At 46.6% G+C, this 26250-nt stretch overlaps 1 protein-coding gene across 3 annotated transcripts in view; it reads left to right on the top strand.

The window, feature by feature from the left end:
* The window catches only part of HOOK3 (hook microtubule tethering protein 3), a 1217139-nt gene that overhangs the window by 837922 nt on the left and 352967 nt on the right, over window positions 1–26250 (top strand). For all 3 annotated transcript variants that reach the window (XM_086961833.1, XM_086961832.1, XM_086961834.1), the window contains one exon: window positions 20571–20711. In XM_086961833.1, the coding sequence (XP_086817959.1) occupies window positions 20571–20711 (141 nt within the window). The remainder of the gene's footprint in view (window positions 1–20570; window positions 20712–26250) is intronic.

Raw genomic sequence — 26250 nt, 5'->3', positions numbered from 1 at the left:
TGGGAAATTATGATTTGTCTAGAGTCAGACTAAAGTTTCAGTGCTTCAGACAGACTGATATAATACCCTTATACACAAATTTGATGGGTAATCCTTTCTTAAAATGAGTAGTGTCTCCTGTCCCTCTTTTGTTGTGAAAATCATCTGCACCATTTCGGCAGCCATAAACATTAGGGACTCTTCCTGGCCCTGAAGATGTTCTTTAATGTCTTTCTTGGGAAAAAATTCCTCCTGGAACTGAGATTACCACTAGTGTTGTCTTTGTAAACAAGCACTGAAGAGAGCTGAGTGCAACTCACAGTGCAGTGTGCTTTTGACCTATGGAACCAACCTCCAAAGTCATCCTCTATGATGATATAGAAAATAGTATTATCAAAACTCCCCAAAAAGAATGGTCTTGACTTTAATTCAATCAGATGTTCTATTAAATATGCAAAATTCTTAATTTGTTGTTCAACCTGGGCTTCTTATTTTTTCTTTTTGTTCCAGGTGATTTAAAAAAAAAAAAAAAAATGTTGGATGTTTTACGTCTGTTGAATGTGTTCTTGTGGGTTTTCTATGATAAGGGATCACCAAGTCTCATAGAAAGTGCCAGAACCCAAACCAAAACATTTTGAAGTCTGTTTTGTAACAGTGTGGGTAATATCAAGAATTATTTTATATCCTGCAACTAAGAACTTTTTGTAAATAAAATATAACAAGATTATGACTCTAGTTCTCCTTTTTAGGTCAAGCCTAGGCAGGGACATGCGCTGTCTGCTAGACCAGCTGTATTCACTAAAAGGATTTTAATCCCACCTGCTCCTTAGCATAGGTTCACTGCAGTGCCGCTCGTCTTTACTGCCTCCTAACTGGCTCCCACAGCTGATTCGTCATTTCAGTTCTTAACTGAGGATCACCGGCCAAGTGCAGTTTCCTTTCTCTTTTATTGTTTATCTGTTGTTTGGAACTCTTTTTTTTTTTTTTAAACAAATTTTATTAGTCATAGTTCACATATATTGCATAGCTCCGGTAACCGGAGACTACTGCACACATTAATAGATCAGCAATAACATCTTAGACTTTTTATGAAGAAGCAAACAACACCTGAAGCTGCCATTTATTCACAATATAAAGACATAATAAAGCTTGGCAAGTCTATCGAGACACTCAATTCTCACAATCAATGAACCATCTGTCAAATCGTTGGGAGGGCGGCCCTCTCAGGCGGCGGGTCTAAGTCCAGACCACAATAGTCTGCTCACCTCTTCCAGATATTAAAATGCTTACGAGGGCAACCCCTGGCTACGAACACAGGTTGCTCAAGTCCCATACAGAAGTCCATACCACTCTTCCAAGCAGTCAATGATGGGGACTGAGGCGCCTTCCACGCCCTGGCAATGTCCCTCTTTGCCAATGTAAGGCCCAGTAATAACAGGTGGCGCTTGTATCTATTGCCCCCAATCCCATCATCACGTGTAACAAAGCCAATTTCGGTGCACACGGGAGCTCCCATGCCAATACCTCAGACAGACAAACAAACACTCCATTCTAGAATCTATGCAGCGCCGAACACCCCCAGACAGTGTGTGAAAGTGTACCCTCCTCTGTGCCGCATCTAAGACAGTCGGGGGAGCTAATCATGCCCGCCCTCCATAGGAGCTCTCGTGTAAAGTATGTGCAATGTAGATATTTAAACTGGATGAGTCTCAGTCGTGTGGAAATAGCCGCCTCGCTCGGGCTTGCCAAGGCCTCCGCCCAGTCTTCCTCCTCCAAGTCCCCAACATCTCTCCCCCACGCCGTCCTGAGTCTGTGTAGGTCAGTGGAGCAATGGTGGACTAAGGTCTGATAAATATGTGAGATTTTTTTGTCTGGTAGTTCGCCCATAAACACTTTGGCCTCCAGGGGACTGAACTCAGAAAGGGAACCTAGGTTCTTCAGGTAAGGCGTCAATGCGTGCAAAAACTGATGGTATTGGAAGAATTGGGAACTGGGCATCCCATATTCATCTTGCAGGTTCTGAAAGGACTTCAGGGTACAGCCCGACATGACGTCACCCAGGGTGGAGACCCCGATCGCGTCCCAGCCCCGGAAACCCTGTAATGCATCAAGACGGGGAAGGCGTCCATTTTGCCAGAGAGGAGTCTCTTGGGTAAGCATGTTCCACCATCCCATCAAAACCAGTGTTTGTCTCCAGACATAGAACACCACCTGTGTGGCGGAGGGAAGGCACTTTCGCAGCGAGACGGAATACAGCAGTGTTTGTACGGACGCTGAACCCATTAAGTGCCTCTCGACCGCGTAGGCCGGATCACCCCTATCGCCATACCACCACTCATTGAGCACCAGCAAGTGCGCCGCCTGATAGGAGAGAACATCAGAGGTGGCTAGCCCCCCCGTATATGAGGATAAGAAGCACGTACGTAACGCCACCCGTACGGTCCCCCCCTCCCAAAGAAACCCACCCAGCGCTTAATTAACCTGCTGAAACCAGCAGAGCGGAATCCGTTGGGGATGATTCGGCAATTGGCATAGTAGACGAGGGAGCGCCACCATTTTAAAGATGGCCGATCTGTCATATATGGTTAGCGGCATTCGGTACCAAACCTTCAGGTCCTCGCGCGTGCGGTCCCACACCGGGGCAAGATTGCGGTCCTGGTAGGCAGCCGCCTCCTCTGACAGGTACACCCCTAGGTATTTCATCCCTCCAGACGCCAGCTGAAGACCAGAGGCCCATGCTGCCACCCGCCCCTGTCCGCCCAAAACCCATAGCGTCGATTTACCCCGGTTCATATAGAGGCCGGAGGTTTCACCAAAATCTGTAAAATACGTAGCAGCCGCAGTCCAGACCGGTCCAGGTCAGTGAGGAAGAACAAGACATTGTCGGCATAGAGTGCTATTTTATCAGTGAGACCCGGGGACCACCTAAAGCCCTCGAGCTGGGTGTCGATACGCACCAATGCCGCCAGGGGCTCCATGGCGAGCGCGAATGGATAGGAAGAGAGGGGGCAGCCCTGGCGTGTACCCCGTCGGACCTGAAAGGAGCGAGAGACTGCCCCACCCGCTCGTACGGACGCTGTGAGGTCCGTGTACAGCAATTGTAGATAAGCCATGAAGCGTGGGCCAAAGTTGAGGCGACGCAGCAATGCGAACAGATATATCCAGCTCAGGGAGTCGACGGCCCTGTCCATATCTGCTAGGAATAACGCTGCCTGCTCTCCCAGATTCCTCCAAGCTGATATCGCGACGTGGGCCCGTCACATATTGTGGCGAGTCGCCCTCCTAGGCATGAACCCCGCCTGGTGGGGTGAATTTAGTCCACGATATGGGGCTTGAGCCTGTTAGCGAACGCCTTAGCTAGGACCTTATCCTCAATATTGAGTAGGGAGATAGGGCGGTAGGACGCGTGACTCTCAGGGGGTCTACCCAGTTTTAAGAAGACCACGACCTCCGCGTGCCGCCAATCCGGGGGAGCGCACCATCCTTACACGCCTCCTCCACTACCGGGCGGTGGTGTGGGCCAGCTGCGCAAAAAAAGCCTGAAAAATTTTCATGGAAAGCCATTGGGGCCCGGATCCTTTCCGGGATTCAGCTCTCCTAAAGCTGCACCCAATTAGCCATCGGACAGTGGCTTATCCAATTGCTCCCGTACTTCGTCTGACACCGCCCGCGGGGGAAGATCATCAATGAACCACTGGATAACATCGTCCTCCAGGCATTCCCGTGGCGCGTATAGCTCCTCATAATATGCTGCGAAACTCGCCGCGATGGCCAGAGGGTCAAGAACTGGCACCCCCTCCGAATTAATATCTGGGGCAGCGGCTGGGCATGGAATGTGCCCTGGCACAAGCGGTGCAGCATCTTTCTTGATTTATCCCCCCAACTGGAATACCCGACTAAGAGTAGCCAGCCATGGTATACTGCTGCTGAACCAGCACAAGCTGTCGTCTGGCAGGTCTACCGCCTGCTTTGCGACCCCTACGTTCCAGCGCCTCCAGAGCTGCCTCCCGTTGCAGCAAGTCCCGCTGCCTCTCCCTACGCGACGCCGCGCACCAGGAAATGTTGACGCCCCGCAACGTGGGATTTAAGGCTTCCCAAAGGGTGGTTGGGGATTCCACGGAACACAAGTTAGTGACCAAATAGTTATCTATTTCTTTGATCAAGTGCTCCCTGTAGTAGTCTTTCAACAGGTGCCACCCTGACATACGCCACCTAAAGAGCTGCCTGCTCGGGCCTATTCTGTACCTAAGGACCACTGGCGAATGATCGGACAAAGCTCTCGGCAGAATATCAGCCGATAGTATCCTAGGTATCAGCCCTCTGCGAACCAAGATATAGTCCAATCTGGAGAATAAGTCGTGTAGCGTGGAGAAGTAGGTGTACTCCCTGCGTGAGCCGTGCATGTGTCTCCAAACGTCCGTCCAGTCGAGGCCTGGGGCCAGGGCACGAAGTTTAGTAGGTGGGCCCCCCTCCCCGTCAGTCGCCCCGCTCCTCCACCTCAATTCAATTTCAAAAATGCTTTATTCGAATTATAAAAACAAATTCATAAAAGCGTACAGTTAAAAAATCACATTTAAAAGTTACATTTCCAATATTAGTTAAAATGCTACATTTTCATTACATCAGTAAGAATTCAAGGTTTAAAAGCAAACAAATTTCATAATATGTTACCATAGCCAAGTGAAATAATTTGGATTGGGCCAGGAAGGGTCAGTATAATAAAACATGTGCAGGTGCAATTTTAAGCTTGCATCGTGTTTCTGTACCTAATAACAGCTCTCAGTAGGGAGGATACAACAAAAATAGTATGTTCGTTTTTTAGAGAGCTTAATTTGTCATATGCCCCTCTGCATGACCTCAAACCCCAGGATACAAGTAAGGGTTTCAAGATTTTTTGCCTCGGTTTATTATAAAAAGTGCAAAAGAAAATAGTGAATATTAGACTGGTAAGAGACTTTGTCACAAGGGCAAAGTCGCTTCTCTTTACACCAGTCATTACACTGTGGGAAGGTTACTAACCTATAAAAGGTTTCTAACCTAAAACGAGTTAAAAGCATATGAGTAAAAGGGGGCTGTTCGATCAAGAGGTACGGCTGAACCCCCTTATTGCGAGTAACCAAGTTGTGGGCAATGACCGTCTTCTTATGTCTCTCTTCCCGCCATCTTTTGCTCTCTAGATCTGCCAACAAATGGTTTTTGAGAGCAGATCTTGAAATGTTTGCAATGCTATCTGGGTTAATAAAGAATTCGGGGAGACCAGTTTCATCCAACAGAGCTTTAACATGAGAGAACCATTTAATGTTAGTGGCTCCATCCATCACTAGGCAGTCCGTTATGATCTTTATGTTTAGAGGGGTCTCTGGATTTACCCATGCGTTGTGCCATAGCAATACTGGTGATAACTTGATAATATCTGTGACTTATGGCAAGGCTACTTCCATGTGTGTCATATATGTTGCCGTGCTTTTGGGGGTGGCCAATAAATAGCGCAAGAAACGATTCTCGATGCGTTGGATAGTTTCCACCTGCTCTATCCTCCAGAGTCCGGCCCCATATGTCGCTGTGGAAATGCTTTTAGCCTTGAAGATCTGGAGCAGTTCTTTAACTGGCCTCCCACCTAGTCTTTTGGCAAAGTTCACCAGGGCTCCAGTAGCCTTTGTAAAAGCTAGAGTCCGTGCAACCACAGCATGTTTCCAGGAGCCCTTCCTCTCAAAATGGACAACAAGATAGCAAAATCTGTCAGTAAGTTCAACCCCTCTGCCATCCAGGGTTATTGGGCAAGGTGTTCTTCGGGTCTTAGGTCCGCACGTTTTGGAAACATTCACATGGAGACCTCTAGTTTTCATGTACTCTGAGAATTTAGACACCGCCTTTTGTAGGCCCATCCTCGTTTGTGAAATAATCGCCGCATCGTCTGCGTAGAGTAGTATTGGGATGGGTGTTCCGTTTGCTGTAGGATAGTCATAATAGACTTCACTCAAGATTGATCCGACCTTATTTATATAGAGCGTAAAGATCAGAGGTGCAAGAATGCACCCCTGTCTTACTCCTCTGTGGATCCGGAACATGTCGGAGCACTCACCCTTTCTGCCAAATCTGACACAAGCACCAGCCCCATGATACAGTTCCTTGATAAAAAATGAGTATTTGATTGTCCTGGCCAATGTCCGTTAATGTTTCCCAGAGCGTTCCATGGTCAACGCAGTCAAATGCGGAACTTAGATCCACATATGTTATGTACAGATTTCTTTTTTTTGCTTGGATATACTTGGCTGTAATTATGGCTAAATTAAGTCTCTGCTCAATGGTCCCTTTACCTGACCTAAAACCATACTGCAAGTGGGAAATGATTTCCCGTTCCTCCAGCCAATCCTGCATGCGGTTAAGAATGATCCTGCCTGCGATCTTCATTAAGCCGTCAAGAAGCGAAATTGGCCGATAGCAGGCAGGGTAATTCCTATCGCCCTTTTTATAGATCGGAACTACTATGGCTTCCGACCAGGTAGAGATAAACCCAATGTTATTTGAGGAGTTAAGCACATGGGTCAAAAGGGGTGCCCAAAGATCTGGTACACTTTTGAACTTTCCTGCCGGGCTTTCTCTGATTGCCTTAAGCACCTCATCCAGATGAAACTGTATGCCCAGTGGGAAAGAGGTGCTGTCGGTACCTAGCAAGAATGCCCCATGATTTTCAGAACACACTCTAGAGGATTCAGCTCCGTTGTAGAGGCCTTCAAAGTGTTTAACCCAACTTTGTGCTGTGATAGTTTGATCTATTTTGGGACCCTGATGGTTTTGGAGGAACGGGGCATTAACGGCCTTCCAGAAGGCAATATTGTCTTTCCGGTCTGCTGCTGCGCATAGATCAGACCACGCCTGAGTTTTTAACTCCCTTTTTCTACTTATTAGGGCTCTCTGATAGGCACGTCTAGCTAGCTGGATCTCTTCTTTAGACTTTGGGCAGGAATGGCGGGCTTTTTTCAGGGCGACAAGTGCCTTGGTACAAGTCCCACTGAACCATCCATGATGTCCCTTAGGTGGTTTACGAGGAACTTTAGTTAGTAGGAGTTTTATGTCTGCACAGATTTTTTTTAATGAGCCGACTATGCTGTGAGCATCGGCTTCTACTGAAAGACAGGTTTTAAAGTCTTCCTGGGTGTTCCTAACAAGCTTTTGTATGGAGTTTGTGGGTTCAACCTTTTCCCATTTTATACGAAACCCGTTTTTCGAAGCAAGAATTGGGGTTAGATTGTATATAATATTGCTCTTACAACTTAGACCACCATCCCTCGTCTTCAGTTCTACAACTATCGGGTAGTGATCACTAATTGCAGTGTCAAGAGTCTCCCAGTTTGATACCAAACCTGCGTACCGGGTTGATAGGAGTGTGAAATCAATGATCGAATTTTTCCCCCTCCCATTAAATGTTGGCCTAAAGGGTTTGTTTGGGGCGCACAATTTGTTAATAAATGATAACATGAATTGAGCTGATATAGTATTATATAACTCCCCTACTCTAGAGTGGGAGAAGTGGCTCACTGGTCCTTCAGAATCCTCTCCCAAGCCACAAATACCCTTCGATCCATAAGGGCAGAGGGGACAATTAAAATTCGATACCCAGAGCAGGGCCATGTCGCTAGACATTTGGTCCTCAATTTTGATCAGTTCCTTCAAAAGATTGTTAAGGGTACATTCAATTTTGGTAGGCGGGATGTTGTTATAAAAATTTACCAACACCATATTTTGTGAGGGTCCCCACGATGTGATCAGGATTTGATAGTATTCATTGGTGATAAATTTAACATCTAAGTGTCCCATATTAACTGATATGTAAGTGCAGAGGCCCCCCTTAAATCTACCACTGGGACTCGGGATGGCTGGGGTAAAGAAGGTTTTATATCCCACAATATGAAGTTCTTTATTTGACCAAGTTTCCTGGGCACAAATGATGGTGTGATTTAATGTAATTTGCTGCCATAAAGGATCATTAAGTTAGGCAGATAGGCCTGCAACATTCCAGCTAATTATGCTATTAGAGGGTTGGCTTTTCAATGGCAGGCTAGTCTTGGGAGGTTCAACCTGGGATGCTTCAACTGTTTCCCTAAAGTTGGTATGTGTAATTGGCAGTTGTAGCCATTCCAGATTTGTGGTAACAGATGCTTTTAATGGTTGTGCTAGTTGGATTATGGGACTCACAGTGGTATTAGTAAGTTCAGAGGCTGGCTTGATGAGATGTCTTAAGACATTAGCATATTTATTTGGGTCACGGTTTGTGATGCGATTAACAGAGCTACAGCCTGTTACGAGCGCTGTGGGAGTTGGCATAACTATGTTAAGTGCAGTTATTTTATCCTCTACGCTTTCCTCTTGATCACACCTCATATCTTCCCTCACAGAGGGATTATTAATAGCAGTGTGGTTGCCCAGCTCCACATTTGTTTGCAAAGGCAGAGACAGGAGACCATTAGGGTCCGTTGTATGAACTAAATTATTAGATATAAATGAAGCCATTTGTTTCTCTGAAGTGAGTCAGTCTACACCGTCTAGACCTGTCAATACCTCATAACTGTTTCTAGTGGGACATTGAGAACTGGGGCCCCCCATGTTGTTAAAAGGCAATTTGCTTTCTTGGGTTGATAGGGCTGAAGGGACCTTGGATAGAAGTAGCTCAGGTCGTGAATCTGGATGCCCTCCCCCTCGCTTTCCTGGAACCAGTCATTAAAGTGTTTTACAACTCTGCGGTCTCTAAAATTAATTATTATTATGTCTCCCTTGGAGTCTTTGGGCCTCTGACCTACCCATTTAAGCCTTCGGACATTCAGGATTTCCCCATTAATATTGGGGGGTAGCGGTCTATTATTCTGCAACCAGTGCATAACCTTGTTTTTAAGTTCCTAGTAGCTTTCTGGTTTCTCTTGATGTACTTCTGGGACCCTGGTCAGTACAGCGACATACGGGGCTGCCTCTGGAGGGAGATCAATTTGTAAAATGGGCCCAGTGTTCTTTCTGTAGGAGAAGTCGTCCCTGCGATTATTGTGTGATGTAGTCCCTGCTCTAGTTTCGTTGCTCTCTATTACCTCGGTCCTTGGTGGTTCTGTTACCCTGGCGATGGTCTGTATCTTTGCTGGAGCTACGTGTAGGGGTTCTAGCGGCGTAGTAGTCTTACTAATAGTATGTGTCACAGGGGCTGGGGCGGGAGGTGTAATGCTGGTGTTAAGTTTTAGATCCTTCAGTAGGGCTGTATTGGCTATAACAGCATTTTCTATGGACCCTAGTTGGGAGGTCACTCTCTTTAGTCTTTCCACAATTGGCAGGAACGGAGATTTCATTAGAATTTCAATGTTCTCTGACAGTTCCTGAATTAGGGACAGGGGCAGTGGACCATGTTCTAAGTTTGTATTCGTGGGTATTTTTCCTACTCCAATTGTTTCTTTTTTTGGGGTACGGGAGTGTGTCTTGGTCTGTTTGGCCTGTCTCCCTACTTGGTTGCTACCCCCCTTTTCCTTTTTTACGGGCGTCCTTTGGATGTAGTTCGGGCCCGCACCTTGTTGGCAACACCAGGATTTGGGGGGGTTTAGTGGTGTGGGGTCCTCTAAGAGTAAGTCTATAGCACGATCAGCAATAGAGTCTCTACTTCTTGGGGATCTATTAGACTCGGAAGGCAATGTGAGGTCTTTAAGCAGGTAAGGTATACCAATGTCACTGAGACGCGATTTCTCCTTGTCTGATAAAGATACCAGTGAGGCCGCTGTAAGTGAGGGGCTTATAGGTATGCGTTTGTTCTGGAGTTCAGATGATATGCGTCGCTCCGTTATGGCAATCTCATGCTCCAGCCTGGAGGCTGCTCTGATGATGAACTGATCGAGTGTTCCCTTTATTGACCCTCCCACCAATGATTTTCTTCCCTTCAAGGCCCTCGGTGACATAATTACTCGCTGTTTTTAAGTCAAAGACTTCTGCAATGAGAAATGGGCAGCAGAGATCAGAGTCTGCCCAATCAAAACAGCAGCGACAATACACAGAGTGAAAGGAACAGCTCTCCAGTTGTTGGGATTAAGTTTCACGGTACCTTAGTTTTCATAGGGCGGTGGAGTCAAGTCAGTAGAGGAAAGGGTATGGCCCAGCCCAGTCTCCTCAGGCCACAGGGGGCCCGCCCGGCGTCCCGCGAGACGGGGCTGACGCAGTTCTTATGCGCCTCTTGGCGCGGTCTCCTGGTGCACGTTGCGCATGGGCTGCTGGGGGTTGAAGTACCCTGGCCCGCACTCCGCTCGGCGGCCGCACTGGTGAAAGTGAGTGAGGCAGCGGGAGGCAGGCGGCTAGTTCTGGCCGCTTTCTGCTATGTAGACAGGATTGCTTGGCTGTTGGCAGGTAGGCTGGTTGGCAAGCCCAACAGGGGCTACAGGATCATTCTAGCGAGCTTCCCCACTCTGCAGGGGCTGACGCAGTTCTTATGCACCTCCTGGCGCGGTCTCCTGGTGTGCGTTGCGCATGGGCTGCTGGGGGTTGAAGTCCCCTGGCCAGCACTCCGCTCGGCGTCCGCACTGGTGAAAGTGAGTGAGGCAGCGGGAGGCAGGCGGCTAGTTCTGGCGGCTTTCTGCTATGTAGACAGGATCGTTTGGCTGTTGGCAGGTAGGCTGGCTGGCAAGCCCAACAGGGACTACAGGATCATTCTAGCGAGCTTCCCCCAATCGCTACCCCTTCCATGATGTCGTTCCAGTCCCCCCCAACCACAGAGAGGGTATCTGGCATGTCACTCCACAGCGACATTAATCGCTCAACGAGGGACCACTGTAGCGGCGGTGGGGCATAAACGCTACCCAGGGTCACCCTTTCCCCCCCCAATCCTGCCCTGTACGATTACATAGCTCCCTTGCGTGTCCGTCCGAGGTTTTTCGCGTGTATAGGGTACCCTGCGGTGTATAAGGATCGCAACCCCCCCCCCTTGAGCCTCGCGTGAATCCAGAGTAAAAGATCTGATGGAACCCAAAGCGCTCCAAACATAATGCCTTCGTACCAAGAAAATGAATCTCCTGGAGCAGTAGGACATCCGCCTGGCTCTTTTGGCAGAATGAAGAACCGCCCCCCGTTTCACCTTATCTAGCAACTAAGTATGCGCAGGGAGCCGGGACCTACCCGCCCTCCCCCCTCCACGTCAGACATGATGGAAGTGCACTAATCTGAAGGTGTCTCTGTGACTCAGCATGACTCAGCATGCAAACAATGTGGCATATAGATGGCAGCAAAACATGAGCAAACAATCCCCCCAACCCCAAGCCCCTTCGCCAATACCCCCCCCCCCCCCCCAAACCCATTCCTCACCAACATGGAAGCACCTGTCGTGTTCGGACCGTAGCCTAGTCCCCAACGGGGGAACAAGAACCACCCCCTCCAATGGATCCCCAAATGACAACCCACAACTTTAGGACCAAACAATTGTTTCTATCTTCCGAGCACTCAATATTATTAAAGAAGAAGTCTTTATAAAGTTTGTGTGTCCTTTTATTTTCCAATCTTCATCCAAACTATTTCTTCAATCTGTTATGGTCTGATTAGTTTACTCATTCATTGCATAAGACATAACGAAAAGGCTATAGGTTCAACATTATAATTCTCAAAAGACTTATACTTATCTTATAGTTGAGCATTATATTCATATATTCATTCAAAGAATTGTTATCTAATGATCCTTTCTTCTTCTGCAGAGTGTACATGTTAGAGGGAAAATAGTAATTACTTAAACATAGAACAGAAATATAGGCACCTGCATTGTCATTCGCAGTTTGTTCTCTAGTGATAGGAATATCTCTCAGTTACCAAGATAGAACTCATATTCATGATCCACATTAAGGCCACATTCTACCGCTTTTAGTCTAATCAGCCAGAGTACTTCTCTCTTTCTTAGTGTTAGTACTCTATTACCTCCTCGCGGGTCCGGTTTTATGTGGTCTATTCCATGGTAAGAAAACACATGTTGCTCCCTAGTTTCAAAGTTCTGTATTGCATGTGATGCAATCGGATACCGTGTGTCACCATTCTTCAATGCTCTGTAATGTTCAGCAATTCTGTCTCTGAGCCTCCTCTTGGTACTCCCCACGTAAATTTTACCACATGTACAAGCGATCACGTAAATCACATATGTTGTGTCACAATTGATGAACATACCAATAGTGTATTTGCCTGAATTATTATATTCAAAACACAACACCTTCTTCATTGCCCATCTACAGGATAAACATCTACCACATTTGTAAAACCCCTTAAAACTGTTCAACCAGTCAGTTTTATTTTGTTTAGTTGGGTAGCTGGGGCTTAACATGTTCTTAAGAGTTATTCCCCTTCTAAATGCCACACTTGGCCTGTCATGGATATATGGTTTCAAATCATCATCTATACAAAGCAGGTGCCAATGTCTGTTCAAAATAGTAAATAGCTTGGAGCTGTCTAGTCCATAATTTGTTATCACTCGCACTTTCTGATCCATTGTTCTACCATCTTTATTACCTCTAATCAATGTATTTTCTCTTTTCACCTTTTTCACTTTAGATACAGCTTTAGTTATCACATTTTGTTTGTATCCTCGATTGGTGAATCTAGATGTCATGTCTATTATATTGTGCTCAAACTCTCTATCAGTTGAGCAATTACGTCGAGCTCTGATGAACTCTCCGTATGGTATGGCTCTTTTTTGATAATTCGGATGACAGCTCTCTGCATGTAAAATTGAGTTACAGCTTGTAGGTTTACGATACATTCGACTATGGATCTTTGTTCCTTCCACATGCAACTCTACATCCAAAAAAATGATCTTCTGCCTGTCATAGGAGGTCGTAAATCTCAAGTTGTATACATTGTCATTTAGGTAATCAAAAAAACCCTTAAGTTTTTCTACTGTCCCTGTCCATATCATCAAACAGTCATCAATGAAACGACCCCAGTAATGAATGTATGGTGTCCATTCTGATCCCTCAGGGCCCCAGATTCGCTCCGCCTCGAACCAACCCATAAACAGATTGGCAAAAGACGGAGCAAATCTAGAACCCATTGCTGTCCCAAGTCGTTGTCTGTACCACTGGCCATCAAATAGAAACACATTATTTTCTAGTACCATCTTAGTCATTCTTAATAGCATCTGAGTGTGATCAAACATTTCAGCTGGTCTTACACTGAGAAAATGATCAAGAGCATGTATGCCCAAATCATGATCTATAATGGTATACAAGGATACCACATCAAGTGTAACCAATACCATCCCATCTTCCCAATTTATATCTTCCAATAGGTTTAATACATGCTTAGTATCTTCTATGAAAGATGGTAGGTTATACACATGTTGTCTCAGGAAACAGTCAATAAATTCTGATAACCTCTCCGTTGGTCCACCAATGCCAGAGACAATAGGCCGCCCTGGCGGCTTGTCCCGGCATTTATGGACTTTTGGGAGAGTGTATAAGCACGGTGATCTAGGTGTGCTCAGTTTGAGGTAAAGGTATTCGTCATGATCTAATAGTGTTAGGTCATACCATGTCTTTATTTCACTGTTAATCCTAACAGTGATATCAGGAATAGGATTGGTGGTCAACTTCTCATAAAACATAGTGTTATTAAGCTGAGAGTAGATCTCGTCATTATAGTCAGTAGTATTTTGAACAACTATATTACCACCTTTATCTGCATTTCGTATTGTGATAGCTTTGTTGTTCATAAGCTCACGTAAGAAGAACCGCCCCCCGTTTCACCTTATCTAGCAACTAAGTATGCGCAGGGAGCCGGGACCTACCCGCCCTCCCCCCTCCACGTCAGACATGATGGAAGTGCACTAATCTGAAGGTGTCTCTGTGACTCAGCATGACTCAGCATGCAAACAATGTGGCATATAGATGGCAGCAAAACATGAGCAAACAATCCCCCCAACCCCAAGCCCCTTCGCCAATACCCCCCCCCCCCCCCAAACCCATTCCTCACCAACATGGAAGCACCTGTCGTGTTCGGACCGTAGCCTAGTCCCCAACGGGGGAACAAGAACCACCCCCTCCAATGGATCCCCAAATGACAACCCACAACTTTAGGACTTCACTCTCTCCCACTCACTCCTACGGGGCCAGGCTCCCAGCCCTAAAGAGACGAGCCCATCCGGACATCCAATCGAACCATACTTTGAGGTCTGCTCTGGAGTCCCAAATGTCATTTCCCCTCATCTCGCCGCTCCGGTGTCGGATCCTTCTGCCGGAGCTTGGAGCCAGAGCGAGAACGAATTCCAGATCTCGATCTCCTATTGCGCCACTGCCTGGCTCCGAAGGCCCTCGCGAGCCATTCCACTCGAGGAGGAGTCGGAGTCCCTACCTGGGGGTGTATTGACACGAACTTTTAGCGTTTCATCTGTCCATTTAAACACTTCCTCTGGGGAGTCGAAGAACAGCGTACTGGATTTGAAAATGACTCTCAGCCGTGCCGGGTAGAGCAGGGCATACTGAAGCTTGAGGCCCGGAAGGTGGGCCTTCGCCGCAAGGAAGGAAGGTCGCTGCTGCTGCACCAAGCGTGTATAGTCTGGGAATATGAGGATGGTCTTGTTGCTAAACGTAAGGGGGAGGCCTTGACCCTCGCTTGCCGCAGGATAGTGCCCTGATCCGAGAAATTGAGGAATTTGGCAATGATCGGCCGCGGGCTCGGCATCCTCAACACACATGGCCAGGCCCTTCTGTATATTTTCCACGTCCGCTACCTTCTTTTTGAGGATAGAAACGTCGTCTTCCACCTCCGAAAAGCGGGTCTCCGTGCCATAGTACTCCTCACCACACAGTCCGTCGCCACCAGCAGCACTGAGGTCAGGCATAACGAAAGGCACGCCAGCAGGCGCTTATCAGCGTTCTCCAGGTAGACCGCGCACAGCTCTGCAAGTCGCAAGGGCAGTCTCCCAGTCGCAGCTGTGTATGGGCCGTGCGCCTGGGCAACAATCCGCTGTGGACCACCAGGAGAGGAGACAGCCCCAGTCGCAGACCACAGTGATCACCCACAAAAGGAGCGCGGCCTCCTGGCCCGGAATGTAGACCCCAATGCACCTCCGCTTGGGATCCTCTGCGTCCAGCCACGGAGCTCCGCAGCCCTCAGCCCCCACCGAGGCCCGATCTGGCCTCCGATCCGCCCCACCACTGCCAAGAGCAGTCACCACAAGAGTTCAGTCCAGGATAGGGGGGCCAGGGAGGGGTGTGGGGGGAGGGGGGGTTGAGTTCCGGTGCACACGGTGTCCCTCGCAGGCCCTATCCAGCGTGTCGCACCGCAGCAGGTACTGGGCCAAGCTCCTCCACCTCACTGGGCTGCTGCAGACCCTGTTGGGCGAATCCGGCCTGTTCGACCACTCTGCCGCCTCCGGAGCCCCCAGGGGCCCCCCAGCTCCGATCCGCCACGAGAGGCACCCTCTGCTAGGCACTAGGATAACGGGCACACCTCTCCACTGCCTCCCGTGGGTGACTGATATGCCCCAAAATGGCGGCCGCTCCCGCCGAGCCACCTCGGAGGATGCCGCTGCCCAAAGAACTCAGGCACAGCTGTGCCGGCCCGCCGCTGCCGCGGTACTGCTGCTTAGTAGACTGTAGATCAGGGCAGGCCCGCCAAATGTCAGAGGAGCCAGATCAGGCCGCACTCCCTCCGTTGCGGCCTCGACTCCCCATGCATGCCGAGTCTGTCACGCCTTGCCGGTCTAGCGAGGTAATGGAGGTCCTGGCTTGCACGTCGCCGGCTCCCTGCAGGCCTCTCCCCTCCGCCGGAACACTGCGCACCCCACCGAGACAGACGTCGCGATCCAGCCACCACCGGAGGATCCTCCCGGAGCGGACAACCTCAGGAGAGGCAACAGCGTCGCTTTTGGACATCCGGGGCCAGGATAAATAGTCAGGATATTTGTAGGCTGGTCGGAGCTCTTACACTACTCGACCACCATTGTTGCCGGCTAAGCCACGCCCCCTGGAAGAACTCTTTAAAAAAAAAAAATGTTTTTTTAATAATTCTTTGCTGCTGCGGCTCCTGTTCTGATGGACATCATACTTCATTCAATTGGGAGTCTCCAGTCTGCATCGGGAATTTCGATTTGCTAAAATTGTTGTATCTTCATTATTGATTGATCCACATATTACGCTGTTTACTGCTTTGAGAAATTCCATTTATATTCATGTTTCTGATTTTCTTGAACCAGAGAGTTTCATGCTATATAATAGTATTTTTGGTTACTCTTTATTTTTTTTAAATATAGATCTGCTGTATTGTAGAATTTGTTTTGTGTGTTTTCACGTTAAGCCCAAATTACAGAAACCAGTGACTGCGAGGAGAAATGAGAGGAAATAATAAGGAATTTTTTTGGGGGGGAGGAGAGGGTGGGGGGGATGATTATATTTTTTTTGTGTCCTCATATCACCAGTGTTTGCAAAGCCAAGCCTGGTACCCGACCTGTTCCGCCTTCAGGCTACTTACAAATTAAACATCTAGCCCTGCTGGTCCAGTCCATCCAGTTTCCCGGTTACTGGTTTCCCGCGGGAGTAATCATAGAACAACACCATTAGGTCCTTACTGTTCCATACCAACTCAAGTAATCGTCCCAAATCATACTACGCAGGCCACCCTCTACTCCAGTGTCCATTTTACATACAGTTCTGACCGCCTGGAGCCAGTCAAAACCCTGAGGTTGGAGAGGATCTGTCCATCGCTTACAAATCTCTCTCCTGGCTAGAAGCATCATATAACAAGCATTGGGATAGCCAATAGGTCTCGCCTTTGGGACCCTATAACTGTTTAGCCAGAGCTTTTGGCTTTTCCAATGTCTTTAAGCTTTCATAGAGGAGCGTGGCTGCTGTGCAACATGTTTAAAAGTCATAACAAAAAAGTGCTATAAGCATTTTTGTTACCTTCTATATAACCAAGAAGACATTGTGTACAGCTGAATGTCTAATTAAAAAAAAACATAAAAATCATTTCTTCAAATTTTTTTTGTACTTGCAATGTGTGTGAATGTGATCCTAGTGAAATGGAAGAATGGCATTGCTCACAGGGAAGTTATCCAATGGATGAAGGGGGCTGATCCAATGCCACGTGCTGGAAGTTGTAAGGAGGGGATGCAAACTATGAATGAGATAACAAAAGACCAATGAATGAAGTGGGTTTGCTTATGCATACATTTAGCAATCAAAGATCTTTGACTAACGCCAGACCAAATAAATCCATAACAAATGGGCAAAGTCAAGAAGATTATCACCCACGTTTCTTCTCTAAATACTTAAAAGTGCAGGAAGAGGTGAATTAGCCAGCAGCTTGTGTCCGGGTCTGTCATGTGTTTCTGTGCATGTGTTTCGATTGGGCTATTACTTTTAACCTGAAGCACATGCCCGTGATGTCTGCAGGGAACAGGCAGCATCTGCCTGCATAAAGACGAGTTTTCGGATCACTGACATCACCCCATGAAAACAAATGCTGTAGAATGCACCTGGTGGTGAATAAATGCATGTGCTGTCAGCGACACACAGCTGTTTATCTGTCACTGTCTCCTTGGTGGGGTCTCTCTGATCCCGTAATGTAAACATAGCCGCTCCTGGTAGGTTTGAGCTATCAGCCTGGCATCCCTAGATGGCATCGGGGAGGAGGGTGAGACAGGGGACGGGGGTGGGACACAGGGCTACCAGGTCTAATGGTGCATGCAGCATCCTCAGGAAGGGGGCTGGAGCGCAGTGGGGACAGGCGCCTGCAGCAGCTGCAGCGCACAGAACGTGGGAAACACTGATTTGTGCTGTAGCACTCTAGAACAGAAGCGTATTAATACATCCTCAAGCAGGCGGGGTGTGTGCTGGCTGTATTTAGAGGGAGGCGAACCAGGACGACGACTGCCGACTAATTACAGACCAAGCGACTCCCAGTCGGCAAACAGGCCTGGTGTGTCGGGCAAAATGTGGACTCATATATCTTCTCACTTGTACACTCACGTTAGTAGGTCAAATAATATATACTTTTTTTTTTTAGGTAGCTGTAATGGGGTAATGATTTATTGGGGGATATTGCGATGGGAGGGGGAGCCATAACACTGAGAATATCAACGAGTCAAAATGGGACAGATTCAAGTTTTATTAATAAGCCCCAGTCATGACTAGTAGGATATCTCATAATGTAGCAACATCATTGAGCGTTTCTTGCCTCTTATGCTGACAAAAAACTTTTAGCAGAAAAAGACACTGATCCAATCAAGTAGACCAGGGGAAAACACGGTCACGGAGCCCATAATCTAAAGATGTAAACCAGATAAATTACTATTTTGGGTCAAAAGGGCTCCCAATAATCAGGCAAAGGACAGTTGTCTCCGAATGACATGAATAAACAGCCCCTAAGTATAGAACTTCATATTTGAAACAGGTGTGCATCAGTCCTTCACCCATGCGGATAGCAGATCAAGTTAAGTCTATTACAATGCGCACATGCCAGAAGGCTAAGAATATTGCATATGTGCAGAAAAAAAAGTAAAAAACAATACCAACAGAAACAAACATCCCGGGCCTCCAAACACATATTATAGATTGTGTACTGAAAGCAGTCACCCCTGCGATAGACTCGATAACATAAGGCAATACAGGAAGCCTGCCAGCATGGATTCAGCATAGTAGCAATATAGATGCCGCCGAAATCAACAATCGTGCCCTATAACCCCTATTAACTAAATAAATCTTCACTTGCAGCAAGTCCGTGGCAAGCAGTCACCATGCCAACGAGGTAGAAATCAACTGACCAGTTGATGCCGAAGAACTATAAGGGTATACGTGAGCTGAGTAAGACGTGCGCTGATAGGTGAGCGCGATTGTCAATGGTAAACATACACGGAACGTTGGAGAACGCCGCGTCATGAAGTAATGAAGCCATTGTGGAATAGTGAAAACTGAAAACAACGGAGCATAGACGTTCGCTGCATAGTGATGATAACAGTCATTGAGAAATGGTAATAGTGAAAACAAAATAGAAATGAACCAGTGACGGCGCCGAAGAACTGTGTGCTTAGTACAACATGCACTGATAGGTTGGCGCTATTGCCAATGGTAAACAAACACGGAACGTTGGAGTCCGCCGCGTAGTGAAGTAATGAAGCCATTGTGGAATAGTGCTAGTGATGCGCATGCGTGCGCGAAAAAGTGAGTTATTGCGCTGGAAGGGCGCCGCAAGCAATTAAAAAAAAACAAGCTGCAAGACGCGCTCTGTGGTGAGAGTGGGGGAGGGGCATTGGCAGTGAAGCGAGGCACGCGCGCGCTTGGCCCAGAGAGAGGAAAGCCATATGGCGCATCTGCTTGTGCCTGTGCGTGTAACCGCGCGCAGAATGCCACACAATTATAAGGGTATACGTGAGCTGAGTAAGACGTGCGCTGATAGGTTAGCGCTATTGTCAATGGTAAACAAACACGGAACGTTGGAGAACGCCGCGTCGTGAAGTAATGAAGCCATTGTGGAATAGTGAAAACTGAAAACAACGGAGCATAGACGTTCGCTGCATAGTGATGATAACAAAGTCATTGAGAAATGGTAATAGTGAAAACAAAATAGAAATGAACCAGTGACGGCGCCGAAGAACGTGTGCTTAGTAAAACATGCACTGATAGGTTGGCGATATTGCCAATGGTAAACAAACACGGAACGTTGGAGTCCGCCGCGTAGTGAAGTAATGAAGCCATTGTGGAATAGTGCTAGTGATGCGCATGCGTGCGCGAAAAAGTGAGTTATTGCGCTGGAAGGGCGCCGCAAGCAATTAAAAAAAAAAACAAGCTGCAAGACGCGCTCTGTGGTGAGTGGGGGAGGGGCATTGGCAGTGAAGCGAGGCACGCGCGCGCTTGGCCCAGAGAGAGGAAAGCCATATGGCGCATCTGCTCGTGCCTGTGCGTGTAACCGCGCGCAGAATGCCACACAAAGAGCCATGGTAGCACTTTTAAAAGCCCTAACTAAATGGCCCGCAGGTCAGCGCATGCGCTGACTCAGTGAGACCTAAAAAAGGAGATCCATCTTATTTCCCAGAAGGGATTGAGTCGGGTGCTCCTCTAACCCCATCAATAGCAACGTTGGACCCATTGTTATATTGACCTGGAAAATATCATTGACAACTTTCTCAACAGTATGCCAACAATCCTGTAATTTTGGACACTCAAAAAACATGTAGAACATCGGCGCTTAACATTCTGCATTTACGACATCTTGGGGTTGGAACTGATCCAAACTTAGCTAGTTTCTTGGGAGTCCAGTACAACCTGTTGATTGTAATGGTTCCTTTTCAAGTTAGCGGTTTTAACAGTAATTAAATAATGAGGATGGCATTAGACGGAGCAATGTACAGTTAAGCTTGATAATTTTGCAGTATGAGTATTTACATGTGAAGCATAGAAAGGTTGAGAGATTTTATCTAAATGCCTTTTGCAATAACTAGTTGGCAAGTTCAAATGTTGTAAAATAACCTGGACCACCTCTCCTTTTATGAAACACCTGAAAGCATTGGCTGTAATATGGTAGCTGCATAGTGACTGATTCGTTCAGTCATTCATTTACCACTGTTCATGTTGCATAATTTGAATTTTGTGTTGTTTTTTCAGAGAGAAACTTATCCGACTTCAGCATGAGAACAAGATTCTAAAGCTTAACCAAGAAGGCTCTGATAATGAAAAAATTTCCTTGTTGCAGAGCTTATTGGATGATGCAAATATGAGAAAGAATGAGCTAGAGACAGAGAACAGGTAAGGTGAAATTGTCATATGATGTACTGGGGCACATCAATTAGTGTTTATACTGCATACCTAGATGGAGTGAAAAAATGTCTTATGAATGAGCATATGCGCAGTTAATGATGAATTGCTGAACTATGGCTAAAAGGGAAATAAATAATGTACCTAAATAATCATATATATAATAGTCATGAAGCTTTTGATGTAGCTAATTAACAATTGAACAGTGGGGCTGTTCAGCTTTGAGGATTAGATATGTGGCTATGAAGCAATAGGCATGCTTTGTGTGTACAAACTACTCCTTTATTAGTACTTTTCTCTGTTGTAAGGTATGATTTGTCACTATCCTTCCAATGAAATCCATGTTTAGAAATAGTACAATACCCACATAAAAGTATATAAAATCTAATATATTAAAAGAATATATCTAATATACACTACAAATTGTTCATAACCAACAGCTCTCAAGAATCTCAGTATTGTACCCACTCCTTGTTATTAACATCAGCAAAGCTAATCTATTTCCTTGTAGGCATAGTTAACAGTAGAGAGGTAGCAGTTTGCTCTTCCAGATGAGTTATCCCATTGGGCAAAACATGTATCAAATCACTATAAAAGTGGAAGGTTTCAATTGCAAAATTATCACAGTCATGTTCCTGCTTTGTGATGAGTGCTTGTCCACCTACCCCCAACTTCATTTACTATTGGCAAATTGACCCAACTTTTAAATTTATATTGTCCACTGATGGGCTAAACACCATCTGGATTTTTTTTAAATGCCTTTTTTGGGAATTCCTTGATAGGATGTGATATCCTAATTGATCATGTCCCTCCTTCCTTTTCGCTCTGTTATTTCAAGTTTTAAGTGTTGCTTTCTGTGTGGGCACAAGAATACTAAGACTCTGTTTGCCATGCATGTTCAGATCTGTGAGACTATTTTCCACTGGCCCAAGCAGATAGGGTTGCCCTTTCCTAGAGTGTTAATTTACCATAACATAGTGCAATATTCTTTCAACTGCCCCGAATTAAAAGCAAAATGTAAGAGCTACCTTAAGACGAGAAGAAATTGAGGCCAAGCCCACCTCTAGCCTAATACACAGAGGTGCTGTATACTCTTTGCAAAACAATGTATTTCTAGTAGCCTGCAGGAAAAATCGATCTCACAAACATCCCCGTATATGTAGCCCTTCACTGAATGGACCACCAATCTTTGTGTGATAGGCACTCTCTAGAATGGGCTGCCCAATTTTGGATTGAAGTGCTTCAAAGCTTTTTGCTTCCGCTTCATCTTGGCAGCCGGCATATCCACATGCTTCTGATATTCTCCTTTAGATGTAAAAGTCAAGCCTGTCAATTGAAACTTATATAATTTCTTCCTTTTCTCATTTCTTATTCCAAGCTACCTTTGTGCGATCTTTATCTGGTATATTAAGCATTTTCTGTTCTCTCTCTTAATGTTGCATTTTTTTCAACGTCAACAAGGGATCAACGTTTTCAAAGAGTACATCTGACGCTGCTTAGGATGATACCTGTCCAAATTGTCAATATATCTGGAAGAGATCAGGACAAGCATACACCCAGGATTAACAATAGCATACACTTGAAAGGGAGTGGTCAGCAGCTCCTTTAGTTATACTTACGTGAGGTATTTTCTGACCTGTCACACCTTTTTCTTGTTCGTTTTATGTTGTGAGGGTATGTATGGTGGGCTGACTAACTTTTAACATTTAGAGTACAGAAAACCTGAAACTGGGCAGGACTGGTAATTTGGTGGAGCCAGCCTTTGGCAGATATTGGTAACAGACTGCCCTTAGTATTTTGAAACTGTATAGTGCTCATCATAATCATGTCACTTTTTGCATGGTTCAGTGAGTAGAGGGTGACCTGGTCATTATCCCTCTATTGCTCATTCTTCTTTTTGATAAGTCTGTGTTACCCCCTGGACTGGCCACTAAGGGGGCTTGGCAACTCCATCCTATTCAAACACAGCACCATGTCTTCCAGAACTCAAGTCCATGCTCAGAAACACAAGGTTACATTCTAACAAGGTGCTGTCAACTCTTTTGTGGGAACCTCCTTCAAAACTGACTCTGACAGCTTCCACAGTCAGTGAAGATGCTATTGAAGGAGTTGATGTTGGACAAAAATATTTGTATGGTGAGAGAAGAATATTCTCCTAGCAAAGCCCTGTTCTAGGCCTTAGAGCTTCATCCGGATGAAGTAGTTATTCAGCTGTGACAAAGAGACTCTCCAAATGCCTATTAAGGACTGTGGCCACCAAGAGAAACGTGATTTTCAGGCTGATAATAAACTTTCCCACTATAATACTAATACTGAGACTAGCTTGTATAAGTGGCCTGGGCAATTGACCAGGAAAAGGACATCCCTTAACCCTCTGGCCTTCTTCCAGAGAAAATTTTCTCTTTAACAACTGTATTCTGAAAAGTCACTGAAGCCTTGGAATTGCCATTGCCTTCTACTGAGGCAAAGACTCTATATTTTAATGTGATCTTGCAATCCCAACCACCGCTTAATCAGTGGTTGAGCACTTGTTTCCATATAATAGGGCCATCTTGGATCCTGCCATGGCTTCTTTGGAGAAACTTTTTTCAGGTCACAGATACTCCAATGCCTTAGTCCCACAAACAGTGCCTCCCACTTTTTGTCCTCCCAAACATCACTAGAAAGTCTGATTGTGTGAATGTCCCCCTTGAACCAAAACCCAAGACTTCCCCAGGGATAGAAAATCAAATTTTGACTGTAATGTAATTTAATGTAATCATGTCTTGTAAAGCGCGTGAATCACCCCACATGGGGTATCTCCGCACTGTAGACCGCTGGGGAACCCGTACTGGCTTTCCCTGTGAGATGGTCCCAACTGGGTATCTCCAAGGTGAAACCAGGCATCCCCGGCGTATGTGGGGGCCGTTGTGGAGATGAGGCAAGCTAATGTCCAGACTTGCAGAGTGTGATCTCTGGTTAGAGTAGGCACCGAGGCGAGAATTATCGAGTCCGCTGACCCTGGTCCAAGACCCTGCCGCGTCGGGAATTGAACCCTGGTCCCGGGCCGTCCTCTGCTTCCGGGTCTGCCGCCTCTAATCAGTGAGCCACACCACTCCACTGTCTGGTTTGACAGCTTTTTGCCTCTGGCAGCCTAGATAGCTGCTCTACAAATGCCACTTGTCTTTATTTATAATTTATGGGAATTAGTAAAACCTACAGTAATCATCCTGACAGACCAGATGAAAATAGTATTTATAGACCTGGACAATGACTGACTAGATTCATGCAATAAATGTCGAAACATGGTCTAGTCTCTGCAGACTTCCTTGGTCGATCCATGGGGACAGAGGTTATGCTGTTTCGGCATGATTGGCTGCATATCTCTGGATTCATAAGAAAACTCCAAGCCACACTCATTGACATACCATTTGATGCAGAGATGCTGAATGACGAGAAAGTTCTGGGCATACTCCAAGGTAAACTACCTTTACTATTTAAGGCTGATCCATGTGTGCCATTTCCCCACAGGCTAAACCACGCTTGCCTTAACCACACGTATGCTTGGGTAAGGCAGTTTATGGTCTAGCTATCTGGATGGGCGGGGAGACCGAGAGGACGCGTCTGGAGAGGAAGCGTTTTGAACAGGAAGTTCCAGATGTGGACAGGTAAGTGGGGCCGTTTTAATGGGCTGGGTGTTGGTTTTAGGGCTCAATGCGGAGGGATCAGGGTAAGTTTTGGAAGGGGGCAGGTTTTTCAGGCTATAATTTTAGGGCTTGGTATTAGAGCTTAGGGCGGACGAGGGAGTTAAGGTAGTTTTAGGGCTAGGGTAGAGGTTGGGGCGTTAGGAGTGAGGGTAGGCTTTAGGGCTCAGGGTGAGGGAGTTGGATAGTTTTTTTTAAGGGGTGAAGGGTTTTAGGCCTCATGGAGGGAAGAAGTAGGGGTAGTTTCACAGGTAGAGCGGGGTAAGATTTAGGCCTCCAGGTGGAGGGGGGGTCGAGATATTAAAAAAAAAACTGTGGCAAGGTTTAGAAAGGGGTAGTTATAAGGGCTGGACAGGGTAGATTTTGGGCCTCTTTAGGTGGAGGTAGGGGGTATAGAATTTTAGGGGGGTGGGTCAGGGTACGGGCGATCTTAACCACACATATCCCCTTACTAATCATGCCTTTACAAGGAAAATGCATGGAAAAGGCATGCATGATAAAGAAATGTGTGTTTAAGACTCATTCGTAGTTCTGGCTGTGTTGTAGAGGCACAAATGTTTTAGCCATGCGTTCCTCTGTCATACATCCTACTCCAAGGCAATGCAGCCTCAGCAAAGACAACCTTTTCAGTTTCTCAAAAGACATCTCAGCTGCTCTACTGCACCTTTCGGGGCAGAGGTTGATGTGGGGGAATACCATCAACAGCTAGATACAGTCTCCATCATCCTCCGTGGCAATGCTGCCTTCAAATCACAAGTGTACTATCACATCTGCCACCCTCAACAGTGCAGAGTGGATAATCCGCTCCTTGTGGGTCCAGCTGAAGCCATGAAAGGCAAGTCAAGTGACCAAATGCAGTTTCACATTAGTCATGCTAACCACCGAGATCTGTTACACCCTAGCCAGGAAAGATCCTCCCAAAGGCATTTGCCCATTCCACTAGGGTCCTACATGCCTTCAACACTCCCAGTGGTGACATCTTCTGCGCCATAACATGATCATACTTCCATACTTTTTGAAAACCATGTCTCGGGCATTTAATGATTTCTACTTTGTCTGAGATGCGTATTATGTCTTCCTTGGTTAACTGGCACTATGTAATTGTACCTCGTAGATTGTTACTGCAATTCAACTCATTCATAATGGTAGGAATCTGTGGTAAGATGTATCCTTGGGTGCAGAAAAAGTGTCAAGAACTGAAGCCACTCTGCTGGTTGCTGAATAACATACTCCAGAGGCTATACTACCCTGGAATGGCTATAGTTTCAGTTGTAAATGTCATACCTTAGAAGTAGGCAATACCTCTAGGGGAGAGCGTGAAGCAACAACTGCATCACCCGGAGGAAGATGGCGGACGGCTAGAAAGTCCGGTCGGGATCTCCATGCTCTCCGTCAGTTCTAGACCAAACTTATAACATACCAATACCGCAGCCGCTACGATGCAGTAGCGGAACAACAACAAAAAGAAAGCCTACCTACTGAAGTTTCGTGAGGGTCCTCGAGGTCGGAAAATCAAACCGACTTTGGACGAAGCAAATCTCCGGGGGATGTGGGACTCCTATCCGCAAGGATTCAGAGGCTCCAGCGGTGGTCTCATTGTCTTCCCTGGGCTCTGGGCGGCAGCATCAGGTGCGCACAGGGAGTGTCGGAGAGTGCTCGGGAGGGCCGGCTTCCTCTTCCGAGGGAAGAGCGGCAGCAGTAGCGGTCGCATCAGCTCACCAGCGCATCGGGAGCAGTACTGTTTCCGAGGCACGAAAGGCAGTGCTGCCGAGGCCAGAAGCACTGATACACGGAAGAGAGAGACAAAACCCCCCTAACAGTGCCAGTGCTATCCAGGTGGAGGGGAA

This window comes from Lissotriton vulgaris, chromosome 3_1, assembly GCF_964263255.1.
Source record: "Lissotriton vulgaris chromosome 3_1, aLisVul1.2, whole genome shotgun sequence".
Taxonomy (NCBI): Eukaryota; Metazoa; Chordata; class Amphibia; order Caudata; family Salamandridae; genus Lissotriton; species Lissotriton vulgaris.
This window is presented reverse-complemented; position numbering and strand designations above follow the sequence as displayed.